The 22,926-nt window shown below is 41.2% G+C and overlaps 1 protein-coding gene and 1 long non-coding RNA gene across 2 annotated transcripts in view; one reads left to right on the top strand and one right to left on the bottom strand.

Moving 5' to 3' along the window:
* Positions 1-3,819: 3,819 nt before the first annotated feature.
* Positions 3,820-5,697, bottom strand: LOC111941890 (uncharacterized). The gene is made up of 2 exons (XR_015279509.1): positions 5,494-5,697; positions 3,820-4,291 (listed from the first exon to the last, which is right to left on the bottom strand). It is a non-coding gene; the product is annotated as an uncharacterized LOC111941890 (long non-coding RNA).
* Positions 5,698-16,596: 10,899 nt separating this feature from the next.
* HOXB9 (homeobox B9) overlaps positions 16,597-22,926 on the top strand; it is a 9,942-nt gene continuing 3,612 nt past the window's right edge. Inside the window, exon 1 of the mRNA XM_086864326.1 lies at positions 16,597-18,212. Within this exon, the coding sequence (XP_086720452.1) occupies positions 17,723-18,212 (490 nt within the window). The 5' untranslated portion in view covers positions 16,597-17,722. The remainder of the gene's footprint in view (positions 18,213-22,926) is intronic.

Below are 22,926 nucleotides of genomic sequence, written 5' to 3'. Positions count from 1 at the left end.
CCTTTTGTGCCTTTTGTTTCCCTGGCAACTGTTTTATTTCCCCCGAAATTCAGCTGGCAGGGGATGGCTGAGCTGCCCGAGGGGGAGGGGGGTTTTTTTTGGGTGGTTTTGAGGGGTTTTGAGGGTTTTTGGAGCCTGAAGCAGAGCCGCTGTGTGGATTAGGTAGTTTCGTGTTGTTGGGATTGGGTTTGGAACGCCAGGACATGGAACTCCCTGCTCCACTGCGGTGTCTCCTCCGCGCTGCCCGGGGAGGGTGGGGCAGCTCCGCCCGGCACGGCCCGGCACGGCCCGGCACCGTGTCCCGGTCCTGGGACCCTCCTGGCACCGTGTCCCTGTCCTGGGACAGTGTCCTTGTCCTGCCACCGTGTCCCTGTCCTGCCACCGTGTCCCTGTCCTGGCACCGTGTCCCTGTCCTGGGACAGTGTCCCTGTCCCGGGACCCTCCTGCCACCGTGTCCCTGTCCTGGGACAGTGTCCCTGTCCTGCCACCGTGTCCCTGTCCTGCCACCGTGTCCCTGTCCTGGCACCGTGTCCCTGTCCTGCCACCGTGTCCCTGTCCTGGCACCGTGTCCCTGTCCTGGCACCATGTCCCTGTCCTGCCACCGTGTCCCTGTCCTGCCACCGTGTCCCTGTCCTGGCACCGTGTCCCTGTCCTGCCACCGTGTCCCTGTCCTGGGACAGTGTCCCTGTCCTGGGACAGTGTCCCCTGTCCTGGCACCGTGTCCCTGTCCTGCCACCGTGTCCCTTGTCCTGGGACCGTGTCCCTGTCCTGCCACCATGTCCCTGTCCTGGCACCGTGTCCCTGTCCTGGCACCGTGTCCCTGTCCTGGGACAGTGTTCCTGTCCTGGGACAGTGTCCCTGTCCTGGCACCGTGTCCCTGTCCTGGGACAGTGTCCCTGTCCTGCCACCGTGTCCCTGTCCTGGGACAGTGTCCCTGTCCTGCCACCGTGTCCCTGTCCTGGGACAGTGTCCCTGTCCTGCCACCGTGTCCCTGTCCTGGGACAGTGTCCCTGTCCTGCCACCGTGTCCCTGTCCTGGGACAGTGTCCCTGTCCTGGCACCGTGTCCCTGTCCTGGGACAGTGTCCCTTCTCTTGGGATCCTCTGCTGGCTCTGGGATCCCTTGCTGGGGCAGTGTCCCCTCTCCTGGGACATTGTTCCCCCTGCTGGGACCCTCCTAGATCCTTTTCCTTCTCCTGGATCCGTGTCCCCTCTCCTGGGACCCCTCTGCAGAGACCGTGTCCCCTCTCCTGGATCCGTGTCCCCTCTCCTGGGACCCCTCTGCAGAGACCGTGTCCCCTCTCCTGGATCCGTGTCCCCTCTCCTGGGACCCCTCTGCAGAGACCGTGTCCCCTCTCCTGGATCCGTGTCCCCTCTACTGGCTCTAGGTTCCCTTGCTGAGTCCAGTGTCCCTTCTCCTGGGACAGTGTCCCCTCTCCTGGGACCCCCCCAGATCCGTGTCCCCTCTCCCAGGATCTTGTCCCCTTCTAGATCCGTGTCCTCTCCTAGATCCGTGTCCCTTCTCCTGGGACCGTGTCCCCTTCTAGATCTTGTCCCTGTCCTAGATCCTTGTCCTTTCTCCTGGGATCTTGTCGCTGTCCTAGATCTCTGTCCCTTCTCTGGGTCTTTGTGCCCCTCTCCCGGGACCGTGTCCCTGTGTCAGATCCATGTCACCTCTCCCGGGACCGTGTCCCTGTGTCAGATCCATGTCACCTCTCCCGGGACCGTGTCCCTGTGTCAGATCCATGTCACCTCTCCCGGGACCGTGTCCCTGTGTCAGATCCATGTCACCTCTCCCGGGACCGTGTCCCTGTGTCAGATCCATGTCACCTCTCCCGGGACCGTGTCCCTGTGTCAGATCCATGTCACCTCTCCCGGGACCGTGTCCCTGTGTCAGATCCATGTCACCTCTCCCGGGACCGTGTCCCTGTGTCAGATCCATGTCACCTCTCCCGGGACCGTGTCCCCATTCGGGATCGCGACTTCTCTTCATCCCGGGTCCGTGTCCCCTTCTCTGGGTCCGTGTCCCCTTCTCTGGGTCCGTGTCCCCTCTCCCGGACCGAACCCCCCTTCTGGAGCTGTCCCCACTCGTGTCCCCTCCATCCCCGGCCCGGATCCCCCTTCCCGGCCGAGGGCATTTGCCCCGGGTGAAGATGAGGAAGGGCCGGCAGCTCAATTTCCCCCTCCCGTCCATCCTCTGGACCTCACGGGCTCCGTGTCCCCCCTCCCCGGTTCTGTCCGTGTCCCCCCCGGTTCTGTGCGTGTCCCCCCCGGTTCTGTGTCCCCCCCGGTTCTGTGCGTGTCCCCCCCGGTTCTGTGCGTGTCCCCTCTCCTGGGGCTCCGTCCCCTCCCCAGATCGCCCTTCCCGGCCACGGGAATTCGGCCCTGGAAGGGCCCTGAATCCACCCTGCCCTCCATGCCCTGGACCGTGTCTGTGTCCCCTCACCCGGCTCCGTGTCCCCCACCCCACATCGGTGTCCCCTGACCCGGTTCTGTGTCCCCCACCCCAGATCAGTGTCCCCCTCCTCACATCCGTGTCTCCTTCCCCACATCAGTGTCCCCTGACCCGGTTCTGTGTCCCCCACCCCCCCAGTTCCATGTCCCCCACCCCAGCTCAGTGTCCCCTGACCCAGCTCCATGTCCCCTGACCCAGCTCCATGTCCCCTGACCCAACTCCATGTCCCCTGACCCGGTTCCGTGTCCCCCCCCCCGGTTCCGTGTCCCCCACCCCAGCTCCGTGTCCCCCACCCCAGCTCCGTGTCCCCCACCCCAGCTCCATGTCCCCTGACCCAGCTCCATGTCCCCTGACCCGGTTCCGTGTCCCCCACCCCAGCTCCATGTCCCCTGACCCGGTTCCGTGTCCCCCACCCCAGTTCCATGTCCCCTGACCCGGTTCCGTGTCCCCCACCCCAGCTCCATGTCCCCTGACCCGGTTCCGTGTCCCCTGACCCGGTTCCGTGTCCCCCACCCCAGCTCCCTGTCCCCCACCCCAGCTCCATGTCCCCTGACCCGGTTCCGTGTCCCCTGACCCGGTTCCATGTCCCCTGACCCAGCTCAGTGTCCCCCACCCCAGTTCCGTGTCCCCCACCCCAGCTCCATGTCCCCCACCCCAGCTCCATGTCCCCTGACCCGGTTCCGTGTCCCCCAGCTCCCTGTCCCCCACCCCAGCTCCGTGTCCCCTGACCCGGTTCCGTGTCCCCCACCCCAGCTGCATGTCCCCTGACCCGGTTCTGTGTCCCCTGACCCGGTTCCGTGTCCCCTGACCCGGTTCCGTGTCCCCCACCCCAGCTCCATGTCCCCTGACCCGGTTCCGTGTCCCCTGACCCAGCTCAGTGTCCCCCACCCCAGCTCCATGTCCCCCACCCCAGCTCCATGTCCCCCACCCCAGCTCCATGTCCCCTGACCCGGTTCCGTGTCCCCCACCCCGGTTCCATGTCCCCTGACCCCGTTCCGTGTCCCCTGACCCGGTTCCATGTCCCCTGACCCGGTTCCATGTCCCCTGACCCGGTTCCGTGTCCCCCACCCCTGCCACTCCCCTCTCCCCCTCCCCCGCCGCCCCTCTCCCACCCCCGGGCCCCACCGGGGCAGGGGTGACGCTTTCTTTGTTCAAATCCCCGTCCCAGGGACCTTTCGCGACACAGCGCAGTCACTCCCCGAATCATCAAGAGCTTATTAACGCTCTAATTAAGCTGCGGCGCCTCTCAGAGGCTGAAATCCCCCTCCCCGACAAATCCCCCCCGGCCCGGGGTCAGCAGAAACCCCCCCCCCGGTTGTGTCTGGCATAAAAATTTATCCCTGTAAGAAGAGGCAGGGCCATAAAGGAATTTTAGGGAGTTTTATTTTAGGAGCTGTGATCTCCAGCTCGGTGTAAAGGTTTAAACAGCACAAAAGGGCTGCGAGCAGCGCTCGGCTTTAATGATTCCGGCAGATAAAATCAGTTTATTAAAGGTCCCCGTGGCAGTTTTTATAGGGATGGGGCCGGCCAGGCACTCCTGTGATTTTTTTTTCCTAGGGAAAATATGGGATTTGGCTGTGCGGATATTGAATATTCGGTCCCCCAGCGGCTCCTGGGCCGGGATTTTTGGGAGTGAGAAATGCCAAGGCGGGTTCTGGAGACACAAAACCCCGCAGGGATGAGCGGCGGGTGCGCGGATCTTTCATTTCATCACCTCCGACATCTCCCGTAACTCTAAATTCATCATCTGCAACATCCCCAGACCGAGAATTTCACCCAATAAAAGGATTTTTTTTAGGTGGCCGCAACAATTTCGCCACATATTTCCATCTGGGAATCTATTGATTAAAAAAAAAAGGGAAAAACGAATTACAAACAAAGCCCTAAACCGATAAAATTTCAGCGAGAAAAGCTCGGAGTGCCCGAGTTTGCGCTGGCATGAAGTTCACAGGGGCTGGGTGAGGATGAGTGTGAAAGGAATCGGATCCTCGCAGAGATTTTCCCCGCTCCGCTGTTCCCAACCCCTCATAAAAACAGATTTCACATGGTCCTGAGCGCGGCTAAACAAGTCTGGGAATCGATCTCCCCGCGAGCTTTAAGGAATTAAACTTTGATATCATATCCAGCGCCCAATCCGCCATCTGCTCCCACTTCTTATTTTTTTTTTAATTTTTTTTTAAGTTTAGGCTGAGTTTTTTTAACAATTTTTTTTTTATTTTCCGCTCTCAAACTTTTTATTTTTTTTATTTTTTTTTTCCCAAAACCAAACCAAACCGGGCTGGGGGGTTTAAAACCGCGAAAAATTCCCGAAAAAAAAAGCGACTCTCGCCTAAAAAACAAACACGAGCTGGAGGGGGAGGAGAGGGGAAAATCAAACAGCGGAAAAAAAATAACAGGGAATTTTCGGGATCCTTGTGACTCCTGCTTTAGGAACAAGGCGCTGCTTGTGGCCGGCCTCAAAAAAAAAAAAGCCCTAAAACGGAAAAAGACAATCTGGGAAAGTTAATCATAAACCTCGGGGTAATAACGGCCCCAAAGGCAAGCAGGGAGCCGCCTCGGAAATGTCTGGGGCTGCTGATTTCCATCTCCCCCCTGCCCAGGCCAGGAATCCGGGGAAAAAAAACCGGGATTAGGACCTAGGGGTGGCCCAAAAAAGGGAATTTGGGGCTTTTTTTCCCCCCCAGGGAAGGAGGAGGGTGAGGCGGGCAGGGGGGTCCCGGTTTTTGTTTTGCCGATTTCAAAATCCCAAATTCAAAATTCCCGATTTCCAAATTCCCGATTTAAAAATTCCCGATTTAAAAATTCCCGATTTCAAAATTCCGATTTAAAAAATCCCGATTTAAAATTCCCGATTTAAAATTCCCGATTTAAAATTCCCCGATTTCAAAATTCCCCGATTTCAAAATTTCCCCGATTTTAAAATTTCCCCGATTTTAAAATTTCCCCGATTTAAAATTCCTCGATTTCAAAAATTCCCCGATTTCAAAATTTCCCCGATTTCAAAAATTCCCCGATTTCAAAATTCCCGAGAGGAGCTTACCTGGATGGGATGGGTGGAGGGATTTTCCTCCGAGCAGGGATTGGGATTCCGGGCTGGAAAAGGAGGAAAAAACTCGGGTTTAATTCAATTTAAACCTCCCCCAAGTAAATCCCGCTCTTGGCCGATCTTTTCCCCCCATCCTCCAAGAGTTTTAATTCGGAGAGAGGGGGGAGAAAAATGTTCTGAGCCCGTCCCAAAGAAAGAAACTCCCCCTTTTATTTGGCTTTTTATGGGAACAATTCCAGCTCCTCTACCTGCGCCTGTGTCCTCCCACCCTCCTGGAGCGCTTCCCTCCCTTCCTGCCAGCCTAAACCGCGGCTTTGGGGATTTTTGGGGGGATTTTGGGGGTTTTGGGGTTTTTTTTTTAGGGGTGTTCAGGTTACATCACTGGGAGCCCAAAGCAGAGCCAGAGGAATCCACTAAAAGCGAGTTTTGGGGTTTTTTGGGGGGGATTTGGGGGTTTTGGGGTTTTTTTTTAGGGGTATCCCGGTTACACCGCTGGGACCCCAGAGCAGAGCCAGAGGAATCCACTAAAAGCGAGTTTTGGGGTTTTTTGGGGGGATTTTGTGGTTTTTTTGGGGGGGATTTTTGGGGCTTTTGGGGTTTTTTTAGGGGTATCCCGGGTTTCACTGCTGGCACTCCAAAGCAAAGCCAGAGAAATTCACTAAAAGCGAATTTTGGGGGTTTTTGGGGGGATTTTGGGGCTTTAGGGTTTTTTTTTTAGGGGTATTCAGGTTACATCACTGGGAGCCCAAAGCAGAGCCAGAGGAATCCACTAAAAGCGAGTTTTGGGGTTTTTTGGGGAGGTTTTTGGGGTTTTTTGGGGGAGATTTTGGGGCTTTTGGGTTTTTTTTTTTTAGGGGTATTCAGGTTACATCACTGGGACCCCAAAGCAGAGCCAGAGGAATCCACTAAAAGCGAGTTTTGGGGTTTTTTGGGGCTTTTGGGGGGTTTTTTTTAGGGGTATTCAGGTTACACCACTGGCAGCCCAAAGCAGAGCCAGCGGAATCCACTAAAAGCGAATTTGGGGTTTTTTTGGGGAGGTTTTTGGGTTTTTGGGGGGAGATTTTTTGGGGTTTGGGTTTTTTTTTTAGGGGTATTCAGGTTACTTCACTGGGAGCCCAAAGCAGAGCCAGCGGAATCCACTAAAAGCGAGTTTTGGGGTATTTTTGGGGAGGTTTTTGGGTTTTTTGGGGGAGATTTTTGGGGTTTGGGTTTTATTTTTTAGGGGTATTCCGGTTACACCGCTGGGACCCCAAAGCAGAGCCAGAGGAATCCACTAAAAGCGAGTTTTGGGGGTTTTCTGGGGAGGTTTTTGGGATTTTTGGGGGAGATTTTTGGGTTTTGGGTTTTTTTTTTTTAGGGGTATTCCGGTTACACCACTGGGACCCCAAAGCAGAGCCAGAGGAATCCACTAAAAGCGAGTTTTGGGGTATTTTGGGGAGGTTTTTGGGGTTTTTTGGGGGAGATTTTTTGGGTTTGGGGTTTTTTTTTTAGGGGTATCCCGGTTACATCACTGGGAGCCCAAAGCAGAGCCAGAGGAATCCACTAAAAGCGACTTTTGGGTTTTTTGGGGAGATTTTGGGGATTTTTGGGGTTTTTTTTTAGGGGTATCCCGGTTACATCACTGGGAGCCCAAAGCAGAGCCAGCGGAATCCACTAAAAGCGAATTTTGGGGGTTTTTGGGAGGGATTTTGTGGGGTTTTGGGAGTTTTGGGTTTTTTTTGGGGAGACTTTTGGGGTTTTTGGGGTTTTTTTTTAGTGATGTTGTGGTTACACCATGGGAACCCCAAAGCAGAGCCAGCAGAATTCACTAAAATCGAGTTTTGGGGTTTTTTTTGGGGAGACTTTTGGGGTTTTTGGGTTTTTTTTTGGGGGGGATATCCCGATTATACCACGTGCACCCCAAAGCAGAACCAGCAGAATTCACTAAAAACCATTTGGACGATGAATTTGGATTTTTGGGGAGGCTTTTTTTGGCTTTTTGGGATCAATTTTAGGGTGGAATTCCCTGGAATATTTTTCCAAGCAGGGAATTGAACCAGTCCAGTGACCAGAACAACAAACTCAACTTTATTTCAACTTCCTCCCCTTCCCAGGGCAGCGGATCCAAAATGTTTTATGAACTTTTGAGGTCACAAACCTCGCTTGAAATCGGATTTTTTCCCCTTTTTTTTGTTTTTTTTTTTTGGTTTTTTTTTGGTTTTTTTGGGGGTTTTTTTGGGGTTTTTTTGTGATTTTTTTGTGTGTTTTTTTCAGGTTTTTTGGGGTTTTTTTGTGTTTTTTTTGTGTTTTTTTTGTTTTCTTGGGGGGTGATTTTGTGTTTTTTTTAGGGTTCTTTTAGGTTTATTTTGGTGGATTTTTTGGGGTTTTTTGGGGTTTCTTTTGGGGTTTTTTTGGTATTTTTTGTGGTTTTTGTGGGGTTTTTTAAGGTTTTTTTAGGGTTTTTTGGGTTTCTTTTGGGATTTTTCTGGGGATTTTTTTGTATTTTTGACTTTTTAGGGGTTTTTTTTGGGGGGGGTGATTTTGTGAGTTTTTTTTGTTTTTTTAGGGTTTTTTTAGGTTTATTTTGGGGGGTTTTTGGGGTTTTTTTTGGGTTTCTTTTGGGTTTTTTGTGATATTATTTTGTATTTTTGAGGGTTTTTTGGGTTTTTTTGTTTTCCTTGGGGGTGTTTTTGTGGGTTTTTTTAGGGTTTTTTTTAGGTTTTTTTAGGGTTTTTTTAGGTTTATTTTGGGGGGGTTTTGGGGGTTTTTTTTGGGTTTCTTTTGGGTTTTTTGTGATATTATTTTGTATTTTTGAGGGTTTTTTGGGTTTTTTTGTTTTCTTTGGGGGTGTTTTTGTGGGGTTTTTTGTGGGTTTTCTTGTGGGTTTTTTTAGGTTTTTTTAGGGTTTTTTTAGGTTTATTTTGGGGGGTTTTTGAGGGTTTTTTTGGGTTTCTTTTGGGTTTTTTGTGGTATTATTTTGTATTTTTGGGGTTTTTTTTGGTTTTTTTGTTTTCTTTGGGGGTGTTTTTGTGGGTTTTTTTAGGGTTTTTTTAGGGTTTTTTTAGGTTTATTTTGGGGGGTTTTTGAGGGTTTTTTTGGGTTTCTTTTGGGTTTTTTGTGGTATTATTTTGTATTTTTGAGGTTTTTTTGGGTTTTTTTGTTTTCTTTGGGGGTGTTTTTGTGGATTTTTTAAGGGTTTTTTTTAGGTTTATTTTGGTGGGGTTTTTTTGGTGTTTTTTGGTGTTTTTTGGTGGTTTTTTTTGTGTTTTTTTAAATCCAGTATAAACTCTCTCTCCTTGAAAATCCTCCCACACTTGGAATTTGTTTTTCCTTCTCCCCAGACCAGGAATTTCCCCCTCCTTTCCTCCCTCCCCCAGCACCGAGGGATTTTTAACACAAAAACCCCAGGAAATGGCCAAGGTGGATCTTTCCCCTTTCAGGACACAAAAACTTCATTTTTTATTATTTTTTTCCCCAAAATTTTCACCTTTCGGGAGGGAATTTCTCGTTTTTGGGAGGAGCGGCTGAAGTTTCTTTCAGAACCTTTAGAGCATCATTCAGAAATTACTTTTTGGGGTTTTAATTCTGTTTTCTGACCCTTGAAAACAAAAAAAAAATCAAAAAAAAACCCACCAAAAAAGGATTTGCTTGTTGTGGTTATTTTCTTTATTATAATTATATAAATAAAAATATATATTTAATTATAATATGTAATTATAATTATAACCCTGGAATATTTAATATCGTTTCAAATAAACCCTTTGAAAGCTGAATTATCAGGATTTTTAACTCCAGATTTTTCCACGCTTTCTCCTCCCTCAACAACTTCCAAAAAATCCCTAAAAATCCCCCAGGTGGGAGCCAAAATCCTGGGGAATTCCCCCAAAATCCTGCCCGGGTTGGGATGGGGGAAAATCCGCTGAGAAATGAAATGAAATAAAATGAAATAAAAATAATATAAAATACAAAATATAAAATATAAAATATAAAATATAAAAGATAAAAGATAAAAGATAAAATATAAAATATAAATATAAAATATAAAATATAAATATAAAATATAAAATATAAATATAAAATAAAAATAAACATAAAAATAAACATAAAAATAAAATAAAATAAAATAAAATAAAATAAAATAAAATAAAATAAAATAAAATAAAATAAAATAAAATAAAAATAAAATAAAATAAGATAAAGTAAAATAAAATAAAATAAAATATAAATAAAAATATAAATAAAAATAAAAATAAAAATAAAAATAAAAATAAAATAAAATAAGATAAAATAAAATAAGATAAAATAAAATAAAATAAAATAAAATAAAATAAAATAAAATAAAATAAAATAAAATAAAATAAAATAAAATAAAATAAAATAAAATAAAATAAAATAAAATAAAATAAAATAAAATAAAAATAAATAAAAATAAATATTTGGAGTTTGGTGGACGGGAAATGCCGAGCCCGGGATTTGCAGGGAGGGGTTTTGGATTTGGGAATTTCTGGGTGAATTTTGGGAATTTCTGGGTGAATTTTCCTCTCCACAACCCATAAAGATAATTTTTAAACAGAACCCGAATTCTGGTTTGCCGTGGTGGAATATCCCGAATTTTCCCTTCCCTAAATTCGCTTGGAGCTGACTTTTGAGAAACTCGGGAAAAGTTTTATTTTTATTTTATGTTTTATATTTTTAAGTAACTTCTCACTCCTTTTTCCCTTCTAAACATCACATCCGCATCTCCGCGATTAATCCGATTTTCAAACAATTCCTGCCTCATTTCTCCCAAAAAAATTCAGATTTTTCCACGTCGATCCTGGAGTTTCCCTGCTCCAAACGTTATTTTTTATTCTGTTCCAAAAGTTATTTTTTATTCTGTTCCAAATGTTATTTTTTATTCTGTTCCAAATGTTATTTTTTATTCTGTTTCAAATGTTATTTTTTATTCTGTTTCACCAAAGTTTCTCCTTTCATTTCCGATGGGTTTATAATGAAGATTTCAAACCACCCCAATCTCCAAATCCCGCTGCCAGAAAAGGTTAAAAAAGAGCTGAAAAGGATAAAAAAATGATAAAAAATCAACTCCTGAAGGCACGGCAAGCTCCAGTGGCTTTTCCGGATATTTTCCTCAGGTTTTTGATGTTTTCATCCACCAGGGATCCCAAATCCCTTCGCTCTTGGCCTCTTCACGCTCCTGAGGATCCTCCCCGACTGAAATTTATATACTCCAGAAAATGATAAACTCACACTGCCACACTCGTGGTTATTTATAGGAGGCGAGACAGGATTTTTATTTTTATTTTTATTTTTATTTTTACTTTTATTTTTATTTTTATTTTTATTTTTATTTTTATTTTTATTTTTATTTTTATTTTTATTTTTATTTTTATTTTTATTTTTATTTTTATTTTAAAAATATTTTTATTTAATTTATATTTATATTTATATTTATATTTATATTTATATTTATATTTATATTTATATTTATATTTATATTTATATTTATATTTATATTTATATTTATACTTATACTTATACTTCTATGTATACTGATTTTTATTTTTATTTTTATTTTTATTTTATTTTTATTTTTATTTTTATTTTTATTTCTTCTTGTTATTCTTATTTTTATTTTTATTTTTATTTCTTCTTCTTGTTATTCTTATTCTTATTTTTATTTTTATTTTTATTTCTTCTTCTTGTTATTCTTATTCTTATTTTTATTATGATCATTATTTTTATTCTTATTTTTTATTTCGATTTTTTATTATTGTTTATTATTTCTATTTCTATTTCTATTTCTATTTCTATTTCTATTTCTATTTCTATTTCTATTTCTATTTCTATTTCTATTTCTATTTCCATTATTACTTTATTATTATCAGTATCAGTATCAGTATCAGTATTAGTATTGTTTTTAGTATTATTTTATTATTATTATTTAATTATTATTATTTTCAATTTTCTAAATAAATATAATAAATAAATATAATAATATAATAATATAATAAATATAATAAATATAATAATATAATAAATATAATAATATAATAATATAATAATATAATAATATAATAATATAATAAATATAATAAATATAATAATATAATAATATAATAAATATAATAAATATAATAATATAATAAATATAATAATATAATAAATATAATAAATATAATAATATAATAATATAATAAATATAATAAATATAATAAATATAATAAATATAATAATATAATAAATATAATAAATATAATAAATATAATAAATATAATAATATAATAATATAATAAATATAATAAATACAATAAATATAATAAATATAATAAATATAATAAATAATAAACAATAAATAACAAATAAGATATAATAATTATTATAAATAATAAATAAAATATAATAAATAAATAAAATATAAAATTAAATATAAAAATTTTCTATTTTAATTTCTATTTTCCCTATTTTTTCTCCAGGTTTATATTTATTCCAGGTGAGTCCCTGAGCAGGTGTTTCCCTTCCATTAACCCTCAATAATTCCATTTTTTCCCCTCCCTCCCCAGCCCAGGGTTGTTTCATCCCTCAGCCCCAAATCCTTAAATCAGAATTTCCCCTCTCGGGCTGAAATCTCTTTGTGGCGCTGTCCGCTTTGATTTGGAAATTTATTTATTTTTATTTGGAAATGAATAATTTCTGCGGGGGAATAAAGCCGGGAAATTTGCGAAGGCGAGGGACCCGCTCGTATTTCACCGCTGCTGACACCCGGGGCTTTCCTGTCCAGAGGATCCTCGGGAGCTTCAGGGGAGGAAGAGGGAAAATTAAAATAAAATTAAATGTAATAAATGAAATAAAATATAAAATAAAATGTAAAACGTAAAATGTAAAATGTAAAAAAATGTAAAATGTAAAATGTAAAATGTAAAATGTAAAATTTAAAATATAAAATATAAAATATAAAATATAAAGTATAAAATATATAATATAAAGTATAAAGTATAAAGTATAAAGTATAAAATATAAAATATAAAATATAAAATATAAAATATAAAATATAAAATATAAAATATAAAATATAAAATATAAAATTAAAGATAAAATTAAAGATAAAATTAAATATGAAATTAAATATGAAATAAAATATTAAGTAAAGTATCAAATAAAGTATAAAATAAAATAAAATAATAAAATTAAAATACAATAAAATACAACACAATACAAAACAATAAAATAAAATAAAATAAGATATAAAAATGCAATGCAATACAATGCAATGCAATACAATTAAATAAAGTATAAAATGAAATAAAAATGAAATGAAATGAAATAAAACAAAGTATAAAATGAAATAAAAATGAAATGAAATGAAATGAAATGAAATGAAATAAAATGAAATAAAATAAAATAAAATAAAATAAAATAAAATAAAATAAAATAAAATAAAATAAAATAAAATAAAATAAAAATGAAGTGAAATAAAATAAAATAAAATAAAATAAAATAAAATAAAATAAAATAAAATAAAATAAAATAAAATAAAATAAAATAAAATATTATTAAAAAATGAGATAAAACAATGAAATTTGGCAAACCCGGGAATTTCTCCTCGGTTTTCCCAGCGGGAGCGAGCAGCGATCCTGCCCCGAGCTCCTCCTTCCCTGATTTTCGGGATTCTTTGGGAATGTTCCCCTGGAAAGGAGAGGGAACCTGGCGGGTCGCTCACCTGGGGACATCTCCCCTCTCGGCTGGGCCCAGGGGTGCACAGGGGTCCCCAAAGTGTCCCCAAAAATCCCCCAAAAATCCCCCAAAAATCCCCAAAAATCCCCAAAAATCCCGTGTCCCCTAATTGTCCCCAAAGTGTCTCCAAAGTGTCCCCAAAAATCCCCCAAAAATCCCCAAAAATCCCGTGTCCCCAAAGTGTCTCCAAAGTGTCCCCAAAAATCCCCAAAAATCCCCCAAAAATCCCCAAAAATCCCCAAAATCCCGTGTCCCCTAATTGTCCCCAAAGTGTCTCCAAAGTGTCCCCAAAAATCCCCAAAAATCCCCCAAAAATCCCCAAAACATCCCCAAAAATCCCGTGTCCCCTAATTGTCCCCAAAGTGTCTCCAAAGTGTCCCCAAAAATCCCCCAAAAATCCCCAAAAATCCCGTGTCCCCAAAGTGTCTCCAAAGTGTCCCCAAAAATCCCCCCAAAAATCCCCAAAACATCCCCAAAACACCCCCAAAGTGTCCCCAAAAATCCCCAAAGTGTCCCCAAAACATCTCCAGTGTCCCCAAAGTGTCCCCAAAAGTCTCTGAAGTGTCCCCAAAACATCCCCAAAGTGTCCCAAAAATCCCCAAAACATCCCCGAAATGTCCCAAAATCCCCAAAACATCCCCAAAAATCCCCAAAACATGCCCAAAACGTCCCCAAAAATCCCCAGGGTCCCCAAGTTGTCCCCGAAGTGTCCCCAAAGTGTCCCCAAAACATCCCCAAAACATCCCCGAAATGTCCCCAAAATCCCCAAAACATCCCCAAAAATCCCCAAAACGTCCCCCAAAGTGTCCCAAAGTGTCCCCAAAACATCCCCAAAACATCCCCAAAGTGACCCCAAAAGTCCCGTGTCCCCAAAGTGTCCCCAAAGTGTCCCCAAAGTGTCCCCAAAGTGTCCCCAAAGTGTCCCCAAGTTGTCCCCGAAGTGTCCCCAAAGTGTCCCCAAAACATCCCCAAAACATCCCCGAAATGTCCCCAAAATCCCCAAAACATCCCCAAAACGTCCCCCAAAATGTCCCAAAGTGTCCCAAAGTGACCCCAAAAGTCCCGTGTCCCCAAAGTGACTCCAAAGTGTCCCCAAAAATCCCCAAAAACATTCCCAAAAATCCCCAAAGTGTCCCAAAGTGTCCCCAAAGTGTCCCCGAAGTGTCCCCAAAGTGTCCCCAAAACATCCCCAAAACATCCCCGAAATGTCCCCCAAAGTGTCCCCAAAGTGTCCCCAAAACATCCCCAAAACATCCCCAAAGTGACCCCAAAAGTCCCGTGTCCCCAAAGTGTCCCCAAAGTGTCCCCAAGTTGTCCCCGAAGTGTCCCCAAAGTGTCCCCAAAGTGTCCCCGAAACATCCCCAAAACATCCCCGAAATGTCCCCAAAATCCCCAAAACATCCCCAAAATCCCCAAAACGTCCCCCAAAATGTCCCAAAGTGTCCCCAAAGTGTCCCCAAAGTGTCCCCAAAGTGTCCCCAAAGTGTCCCCAAAGTGTCCCCGAAACATCCCCGAAATGTCCCAAAAATCCCCCAAAACATCCCCAAAAATCCCCAAAACGTCCCCCAAAGTGTCCCAAAGTGTCCCCAAAGTGTCCCCAAAGTGTCCCCAAAAATCCCCAAAACGTCCCCCAAAGTGTCCCAAAGTGTCCCCAAAGTGTCCCCAAAGTGTCCCCGAAACATCCCCGAAATGTCCCCAAAATCCCCAAAACATCCCCAAAACATCCCCAAAACATCCCCGAAATGTCCCAAAAATCCCCAAAACGTCCCCAAAAATCCCCAAAACGTCCCCCAAAGTGTCCCCAAAGTGTCCCCAAGTTGTCCCCAGAGCTGTCCTCGCCCCGCTCCCTCCGAGCCGCCCCCGTCGCGAGGATTCGGGGCCGCCCGGAGGTGCCAAAAATGAGATTTAACCTCCGATCTCCCCCCTCCACCTCCGGCTCTCCTTCCCCATCCCCTCACCCTCCCAATTTAGGATTTTTTTGCCATCCAAAAAGCCCCAAAAACTCTTTTTTTTCCCTTGGAAATCCGGCCGGGAGGAGCCGCTCCCTGCCCTGGAGCCGATGGAAAATCGGCGCTGCTGGAGGAAAAACTCATCAAACCTTTGGGATGGGAGATTTTTAATCACCTTCATCATCCCCCGTAATTAACGCCACACCTCGGCCGCCAATTCCCCACCTCGGCCGCCAGAGGAAAAACCAAAAATCGGATTTTTTTCCCCTTTTCATTTGGGGTTTTAAACGCTTTTTCCCCGTTATTATCCGGCTGTTAATAAAGATTTCCATGGGAAGGATCCGCGATGATTTTTTCATTCCCAGAAATTCTCTTTATTCCCCTAAAATCCTCTCCCGTTGGGGTGAGAGGAGATTAAAATAAATTAATTGAGCCCGATTTTTAGGGCCGAAATCCCAAAAAAAAATCACATTTTTCCCCGTTTTTCCCAACATTTACGATGCCGCCATAAATGGAATATTAAAAAAAAAAAACCAACCCAAAATCTCAGATTTTGAGGTGAAAAACACCGAAAAAAAACCCCATAAAATCCGAGAAAAACGAGGGTGGCAGGAACTCCTTTTTTTACCCCTTTTTTCCCTTTTTCCCCCTACCCGGGCAATAAATCCGAGGCTATAAAAATCAAAGCGAGGCCGATGTAAGTTTTATTAAACTCTTTAAACATCACAACTTTGAGGCGTTCCGTAACAAAGCCTCCTCCTTGGAGCTCCGGTTTTTACTGGCCTCGTAAAATTCGGGTCAAAAAACACCGAATTTCGCCTGAATTATTCCAGCTCCGGCAGAATTTGGTATTTTTAATTTGAATTTTTTTTTAATTGAGTTTCATAGGAATACACAGAATTTCACGGCCCGAGGCTTCGGCCGCTGGGATTTTATTTTAATTTTCATTTTTTTTCATTTTTAATTTAATATTTTCCTCGTTCTTTGGGCGGGTTGAGCATCCCTCCTCCCCAACCTGGGTTAATTATTTATATCGGCTTTTTTTTTTACCCAAAAACTCGGATTTTTGAGTCATTTTCTGGTGAAATCGCGGCCTGGAGAGGGTTGGGGGCGGTTATTTATTCCTTGCGGGGTTTTATTTTCCCTTGGAAATGGTTTTTAACCCAATTCCCCCTTGATCGCCGTTAAAAGCAACGCTTCAACATCTTCATTTAACACAGAAAAAAATTTAAAAAACCTAAAAAAAAAATATAAAAATCCCACCCCCATCCCTCCTTCGAGACCCGCGATATCCCAGCAGCAAACCCTACAGAGAGGGGAGAAAAAAATGGGGAAAAAAATCAAAATATTCGCTTTAACTATAATTATATATATTTATATATATATACAAATATACATATTTATTTTTTTTTAATTTTTTTATTATTTTTCCCTTCCTCTCCCGACGTTTTGCCACCAACACGAACCGATCCATCCTTGATATGGAATGCGAGGGCGGATGACAGCGCAGCGCAGCCCCCTCGGCCGCGATTGATTTATTCCGAGCCTGACGCTTTATCAGGCTCACGAAAAAAAGTTTGACCAATCATTTCGCCTCCAGCTCACAACACGGCAGCGCAACTGTACTTTGTGGGCTGGAAAGTTGGGGAAAGGGGGTAGAGTACAAATCTAGAGCTGTCCTCTCTCTCTCTATATATATATTTTATATATATATATATTTATTTTTATTTTTTTTCCCCCTTTTTTTTTTTTTTTTTTTTTTTGGAGGGGTTATTTTTTTTTCCAATTACTATTTTTTTCCCAATTATTATATTTTTTTCCAATTATTTTTTTTCCAATTATTATTTTTCCAATTATTATTTTTTCCAATTGTTATTTTTTCCAATTATTATTTTTTCCAATTGTTATTTTTTCCAATTATTATTTTTTCCAATTATTATTTTTTCCAATTATTATTTTTTCCAATTATTATTTTTTCCAATTATTTTTCCACTTATTTTTCCAATCATTTTTCCACTTATTTTTCCAATAATTTTTCCACTTATTTTTCCACTTATCATTTTTCCAATTATTTTTCCCAATCATTTTCCCAATCTTTTTTCCAATCATTTTTCCAATCATTTTCCCAATCATTTTTCCAATTATTTTCCCAATCATTTTTCCAATTATTCCTCCAATCGTTTTTTTCCAATAATTTTTAAATTATTTTTTCCCCAATTACATTTTTCCCAATTATTTCCCATCTTTGTCCAATCTATTTTTTTCCAATTTTTTCCCCAATATATTTTCCAATTTTTTCCTATTTTTCCCCCAATTTTTTCCTATTGTTTCCCCATTTTTCCCCAATCTTTCCCCACATTTTTTTCCTATTTTTACCCCAATTCTTTCCCATTTTCCCCCTAATTTTTCCCCCCATCCTTCCCATTTTTTCCCCAATTTTATCCCAATTCCCCCCCAATTTTTTCCCAATTTTTCCAATTTTTTAACCCCGATTTTATCATTATTCCCCCCCACTCCCCAACTATTATTTTTAATTTTTTTCGCTCTTTATATAATGCCTAAAAATGTCCATTTCCGGCACCCTCAGCAATTATTACGTCGACTCCATCATAAGTCATGAGAGCGAAGATTCCCCTTCATCCAAATTCCCGCCTGGCCAATTCTCTTCTAGACAAAGCGAACATTTAGAATTCCCCTCCTGTAGTTTCCAACCCAAACCCGCGGTTTTTGGCTCTTCTTGGACTCCTTTGAACCATCATCATCATCATCATCATCCTCATCCTCCTCCTCCTCCGGTGTTCCAGCCGTTCCTCCCGCAGCAGAGCTCGCCGGGCGAGGGGCGATTCCTGCGGGCTTGGATCGAACCTCGCTCCGAGAGCATCCCCGGATCCATCAAAACCGAACCGCTGCTCCCCAGAACCGCTGGAGACACCCCAAAAAATCAGGAGTACAACTTAGAACCGGCGGCGGGAGGCCGGGAAGGCATCGCTCCCCATCCCTTCGAGGATAATAAAGTTGGTGAAGGAAGCGAGGACAAAGAAAGGAGAGATCAAAGTAAGTTATAAAAGTGGAGGAAGTTTAAAAACCGGCCATGGAAAGCTGGGGGAGGCGCAATAAAAATGGAACGGGCACAAAAAAAAATAATAAAAGGGGAGGGGGGGGTTGAAAGTTGAAATTCGGGGGGGTGGGGGAAGGAAGGGGGGGATAAAAGGGGGGAGTTTTTTTTGGGTTGGAGGGGGGAGAGGGGAGGGGATGGGGGTGGGAAATGAAAATAAAAATGAAAATCGGGCTGGGAGAGAGGGGAGGACAAAAGGAGGAGAGAGAGGAGAGGGATGGAGGAGCGCGGGGAGGAACGGCGGGAAAGGTGCGGGGGAAAAGGGGGAAAAAGGGGGGAAAATGGGGGGAAAAAGGGAAAAAAGAGGGGGGAAAAGGGGGGGAAAGGGAAAAAAGAGGGGGGAAAATGGGGGGGAAAAGGGAAAAAAGAGGGGGGAAAATGGGGGGGAAAAGGGAAAAAATGGGGGGAAAAGGGGGAAAAAAGAGGGGGGAAAATGGGGGGGAAAAGGGAAAAAAGAGGGGGGAAAAAGGGAAAAAAGAGGGGGGAAAATGGGAGGAAAAAGGGAAAAAAGAGGGGGGAAAAAAGGGAAAAAAGAGGGGGGAAAATGGGAGGAAAAAGGGAAAAAAGAGGGGGGAAAAAAGGGAAAAAAGAGGGGGGAAAATGGGGGGGAAAAGGGAAAAAAGAGGGGGTAAAATGGGGGAAAAAAGAGGAAAAATGGGAGGAAAAAGGGAAAAAAGAGGGGGGAAAACAGGGAAAAAAGAGGGGGGAAAATGGGGGAAAAAAGGGAAAAAAGAGGGGGGAAAATGGGGGGAAAAAGGGAAAAAAGAGGGGGGAAAATGGGGGGAAAAAGGGAAAAAAGAGGGGGGAAAATGGGGGAAAAAGGGGAAAAATGTGAGGAAAAAGGGAAAAAAGAAGGGGGAGAAGGGGGAAAAAAAGGGGAAAAAGAGGGGGGTAAAGAGGGAGAAAATGGGGGGAAAAGGGGAAAAAGAGGAAATTTTTCCATCATGAAGAAGGGGTGAAAGAGGGGGAAAAGGGGGAGAAAGAGGAGGGGAAAGTGGATTTTTTTTCTCGAATGAAAAAGGGGTAAAAGAGGGGAGAAAAGGGAGAGAAGGAGGGGAAAAAAGAGGGGAAAAGGGAATTTTGTCCCTGATAAAAAAGGGGGAAAAGAGGGGAAAAAAGGGAAAAAAGGGAAAAAAGGGAGAGAAGAGAGGGAAAAGAAGGGGAAAAGAGGGGGAAAAAAGGGGGAAAAGAGGGGAAAAAGGGATAAAAAGGGGAAAAAAAGGGAAAAAAAGGGGAAAAAATGGGGAAAAAAGGGAAAAAAGGGGAAAAAATGGGGAAAAAAGGGAAAAAAGGGGAAAAAATGGGAAAAAAGGGGGAAAAAAGGGGAAAAAAGGGAAAAACAGGGGAAAATTGGGGGAAAAAGGGAAAAAATGGGGAAAAAAAGGGAAAAAGGGGGAAAAGAGGGGGAAAAACGAAAAAAAGGGGAAAAAAGGGGAAAAAAAGGGAAAAAAAGGGGAAAAAAAGGGAAAAAAAGGGGAAAAAATGGGGGAAAAAAGGGAAAAAAAGGGAAAAAAAGGGGAAAAAAAGGGAAAAAGGGGAAAAAAAGGGAAAAAAAGGGGAAAAAAATGGGGAAAAAAGGGGAAAAAATGGGGAAAAAAAGGGGAAAAAAGGGGGAAATATGGGAGAAAAAAGGGAAAAAAAAGGGAAAAAAAGGGGAAAAAATGGGGAAAAAAAGGGGGAAAAAAGGGGGAAAAATGGGGAAAAAATGGGAAAAAAAGGGGAAAAAAGGGGAAAAAAGGAGAAAAGTCGCAGCGGAGGCTCCGCGCTCCTTCCGCGGCTCCTCCCGGTGCTCCCTCCTGGCCCCGATGTTTATTTGTGCCGGGGATTGTTTGTTTATTAAAGCGCTCGGAATATTTCAGTCACGCTCTTTCCCCGGCTTTGGGAAAAAAAAACAAGAGAAGGAGGGAGGAGGGTGATTGGGAGTTAATTAGGTTTTATATCGGCTTTTATATCAACTTTTATATCGCTTTTATATCGCTTTTATATCGGTTTTATATCGGTTTTATATCAGGTTTTATATCAGGGTTTATATCAGGGTTTATTCGTAATTTAGTCGGTTTGGGGAGATAGTTAAACTCCAGCCTGGGTTGTTTTTTTTTTTTTTAAGGCCGGGAATATTTATATTTATATTTAAAAATTATAATGATAATTGGGCTGGAATGGATTTAATGCTATCAGTAAAGTTATTAATAATATTATTGTTATTATTAATAATGATATCAGAGTTGGAGGGAGGGAGAAGAGGCGCTCCCAGCTCCTCCTGATTTCCAGTTTCACTTTAACCTCCCGGGAAAAAAGATTTTTTTCCCAAAAAATCCCAACTTTTCCAACATTTTAACTTTTCCAAGCCCTCAGAGCGGCAGCGCCCGCCCAGGGGGAGTCTGGAGATTTCTCTGTGGTTTTTTTCCTGCCTTTAAATTAACTTTTTTCCCCCAAAAAAAACTCAGAATATTTCGCACTGCTGGCGGTTTCCCCCCCTCCTCTCCCAGGTTGTTTTGAGGTTTTTATTTTTAATTTATTTCCTTTTTTTTATCCCCTTTATTTAACTCGTTCAAAAAAATAAAAGTCCTTTTCTATTGTGCTGGGCAGAAATCCAGAACAAACTCAAACCGGGCGGGGGAAAAACAAAACTTTTGTGCTCGGTGCTCCCTAAAATTCAACTTGAGGAGATTTTTAGTGAAGGGGGAAAAGAAAATCGCGATTAAAGTCGCGAGATGAGGTTCCCGCGTTGTTTATTTTTTTTTGTTTTAAAACAATAATTTAATTTAATTTAAAGATTTGAGATCCTGCCGGGGCAACTTCGCAGCGAGTCCTGACTCGATTTCCCCGATTCTTTCCCCTGTTTTATTACTTTTATTTTTATTTTCTCCCTAATGAATCCCTGCCTGGAATCTCTTAAATTATTTTGCTAGATAAAAAAAAAAAAAATGAAATAAAAAGAGGTGCCAGGACCTCTCTCATTTCCCTTTCCTGCTCTGGGATTTCGTGATAAAAATCAGCGTCTAAAATACATTTTTACGACCCAAAATGTGGCCAAAAAAAACCCTCGGCCAAGCGCGGCCTCACATTGCCATTAAAGGATTAACAATATCAATTATTAACAGCTTTCCTCCTCTTTAATATTTAATTTTGCATATTAGATCGAGTCAATTACGCCAAAGGAAATAACCCTGAAAAAAATAAAAAAAAAATAAATTTATAAGGGGCAGATTAACCGGGTTATAATTTTATTTGATTTCTAATTTGTTTTTCTCTTCGGAATATTCGATATATTTCTTTTTTTTTTTCATTTTTTTTTATTTATTTTTGGCGGGGAGGAACCGCCAAAATAAATGTGTGTGTATTTCTAATGCTCCATTTAATTGCTGGAAAGGTTTATGGCTCGCTAATTCCAGGGGAGGAAAGGAAATAAACCGGGAATTCGTGGTGTGTCCGTAACCCTTCATCCTCCTCCCGCCTCCCCTTCCTCAGCTCTGCACGTGATTAGCGAAATTCTCATTATTTACCCCAAACCCGTGCGATTTTCAGCACTTCGGCCTCAGCTCGGGGTTTGGAGCTGCCAAAATTTGGTGGATCCCTCCCCTTTTTGGAAAAAATCCCGAAATTCCTTTTTTTTCCACCATTTCCAAGCAGCTTCCCCCAACCGCGAGCGGGAAGAGGAGGGATTTTATTTTATTTTATTTTATTTTATTTTATTTTATTTTATTTTATTTTATTTTATTTTATTTTATTTTATTTTATTTTATTTTATTTTATTTTATTTTATTTTATTTTATTTTATCTTATTTTATTTTATTTTATTTTATTTTATTTTATTTTATTTTATCTTATTTTATTTTATTTTATCTTATTTTATCTTATTTTATTTTATTTTATTTTATTTTATTTTATTTTATTTTATTTTATTTTATTTTATTTTATTTTATTTTATTTTATTTTATTTTATTTTATTTTATTTTATCTTATCTTATTTTATCTTATTTTATTTTATTTTATTTTATTTTATTTTATTTTATTTTATTTTATTTTATTTTATTTTATTTTATTTTATCTTATTTTATTTTATTTTTCTTCATTTTATTTTATTTTTCTTCATTTCATTTCATTTCATTTTATTGTATTTTATTTTGATGTATTTTATTTAATTTTTATTGTACTTTTATTTTATCATGTTATTTTATGTAATTTATTTTTATTTTTATTTTTATTTTTATTTTTATTTTTATTTTTATTTTTATTTTTATTTTTATTATTTTTATTTTAGTTTCAGTTTTAGTTTTAGTTTAAGTTCTAGGTTTTAGTTTTAGTTTTAGTTTTAGTTTAGTTTGGTTTGTTTTATTGTATTTTAATTTAGTTTAGTTTAGTTCATTGTCTTTTATTGTATTTTATGGTATTGCATTTTTATTTTATTTTATTTTATTTTATTTTATTTTATTTTATTTTATTTTATTTTATTTTATTTTATTTTATTTTATTTTATTTTATTTTATATTTCCAGCCCTGCCAGCATCTCTGGCTCAGACCCCGGCACCTCCCAGAGGATTTTTGGGGTTTTTTTGGCCACATTTCACACAAAAAATGGGAAAAAAATCAAGAAATAGTCAGGATTTATTTAGGAAAAGTTTCTCCAGAGCTCCCCTCGGTGCGGGACGG

Source organism: Cyanistes caeruleus, chromosome 27, assembly GCF_971803275.1.
Source record: "Cyanistes caeruleus chromosome 27, bCyaCae1.hap1.1, whole genome shotgun sequence".
In the NCBI taxonomy this organism is placed as follows: domain Eukaryota; kingdom Metazoa; phylum Chordata; class Aves; order Passeriformes; family Paridae; genus Cyanistes; species Cyanistes caeruleus.
This window is presented reverse-complemented; position numbering and strand designations above follow the sequence as displayed.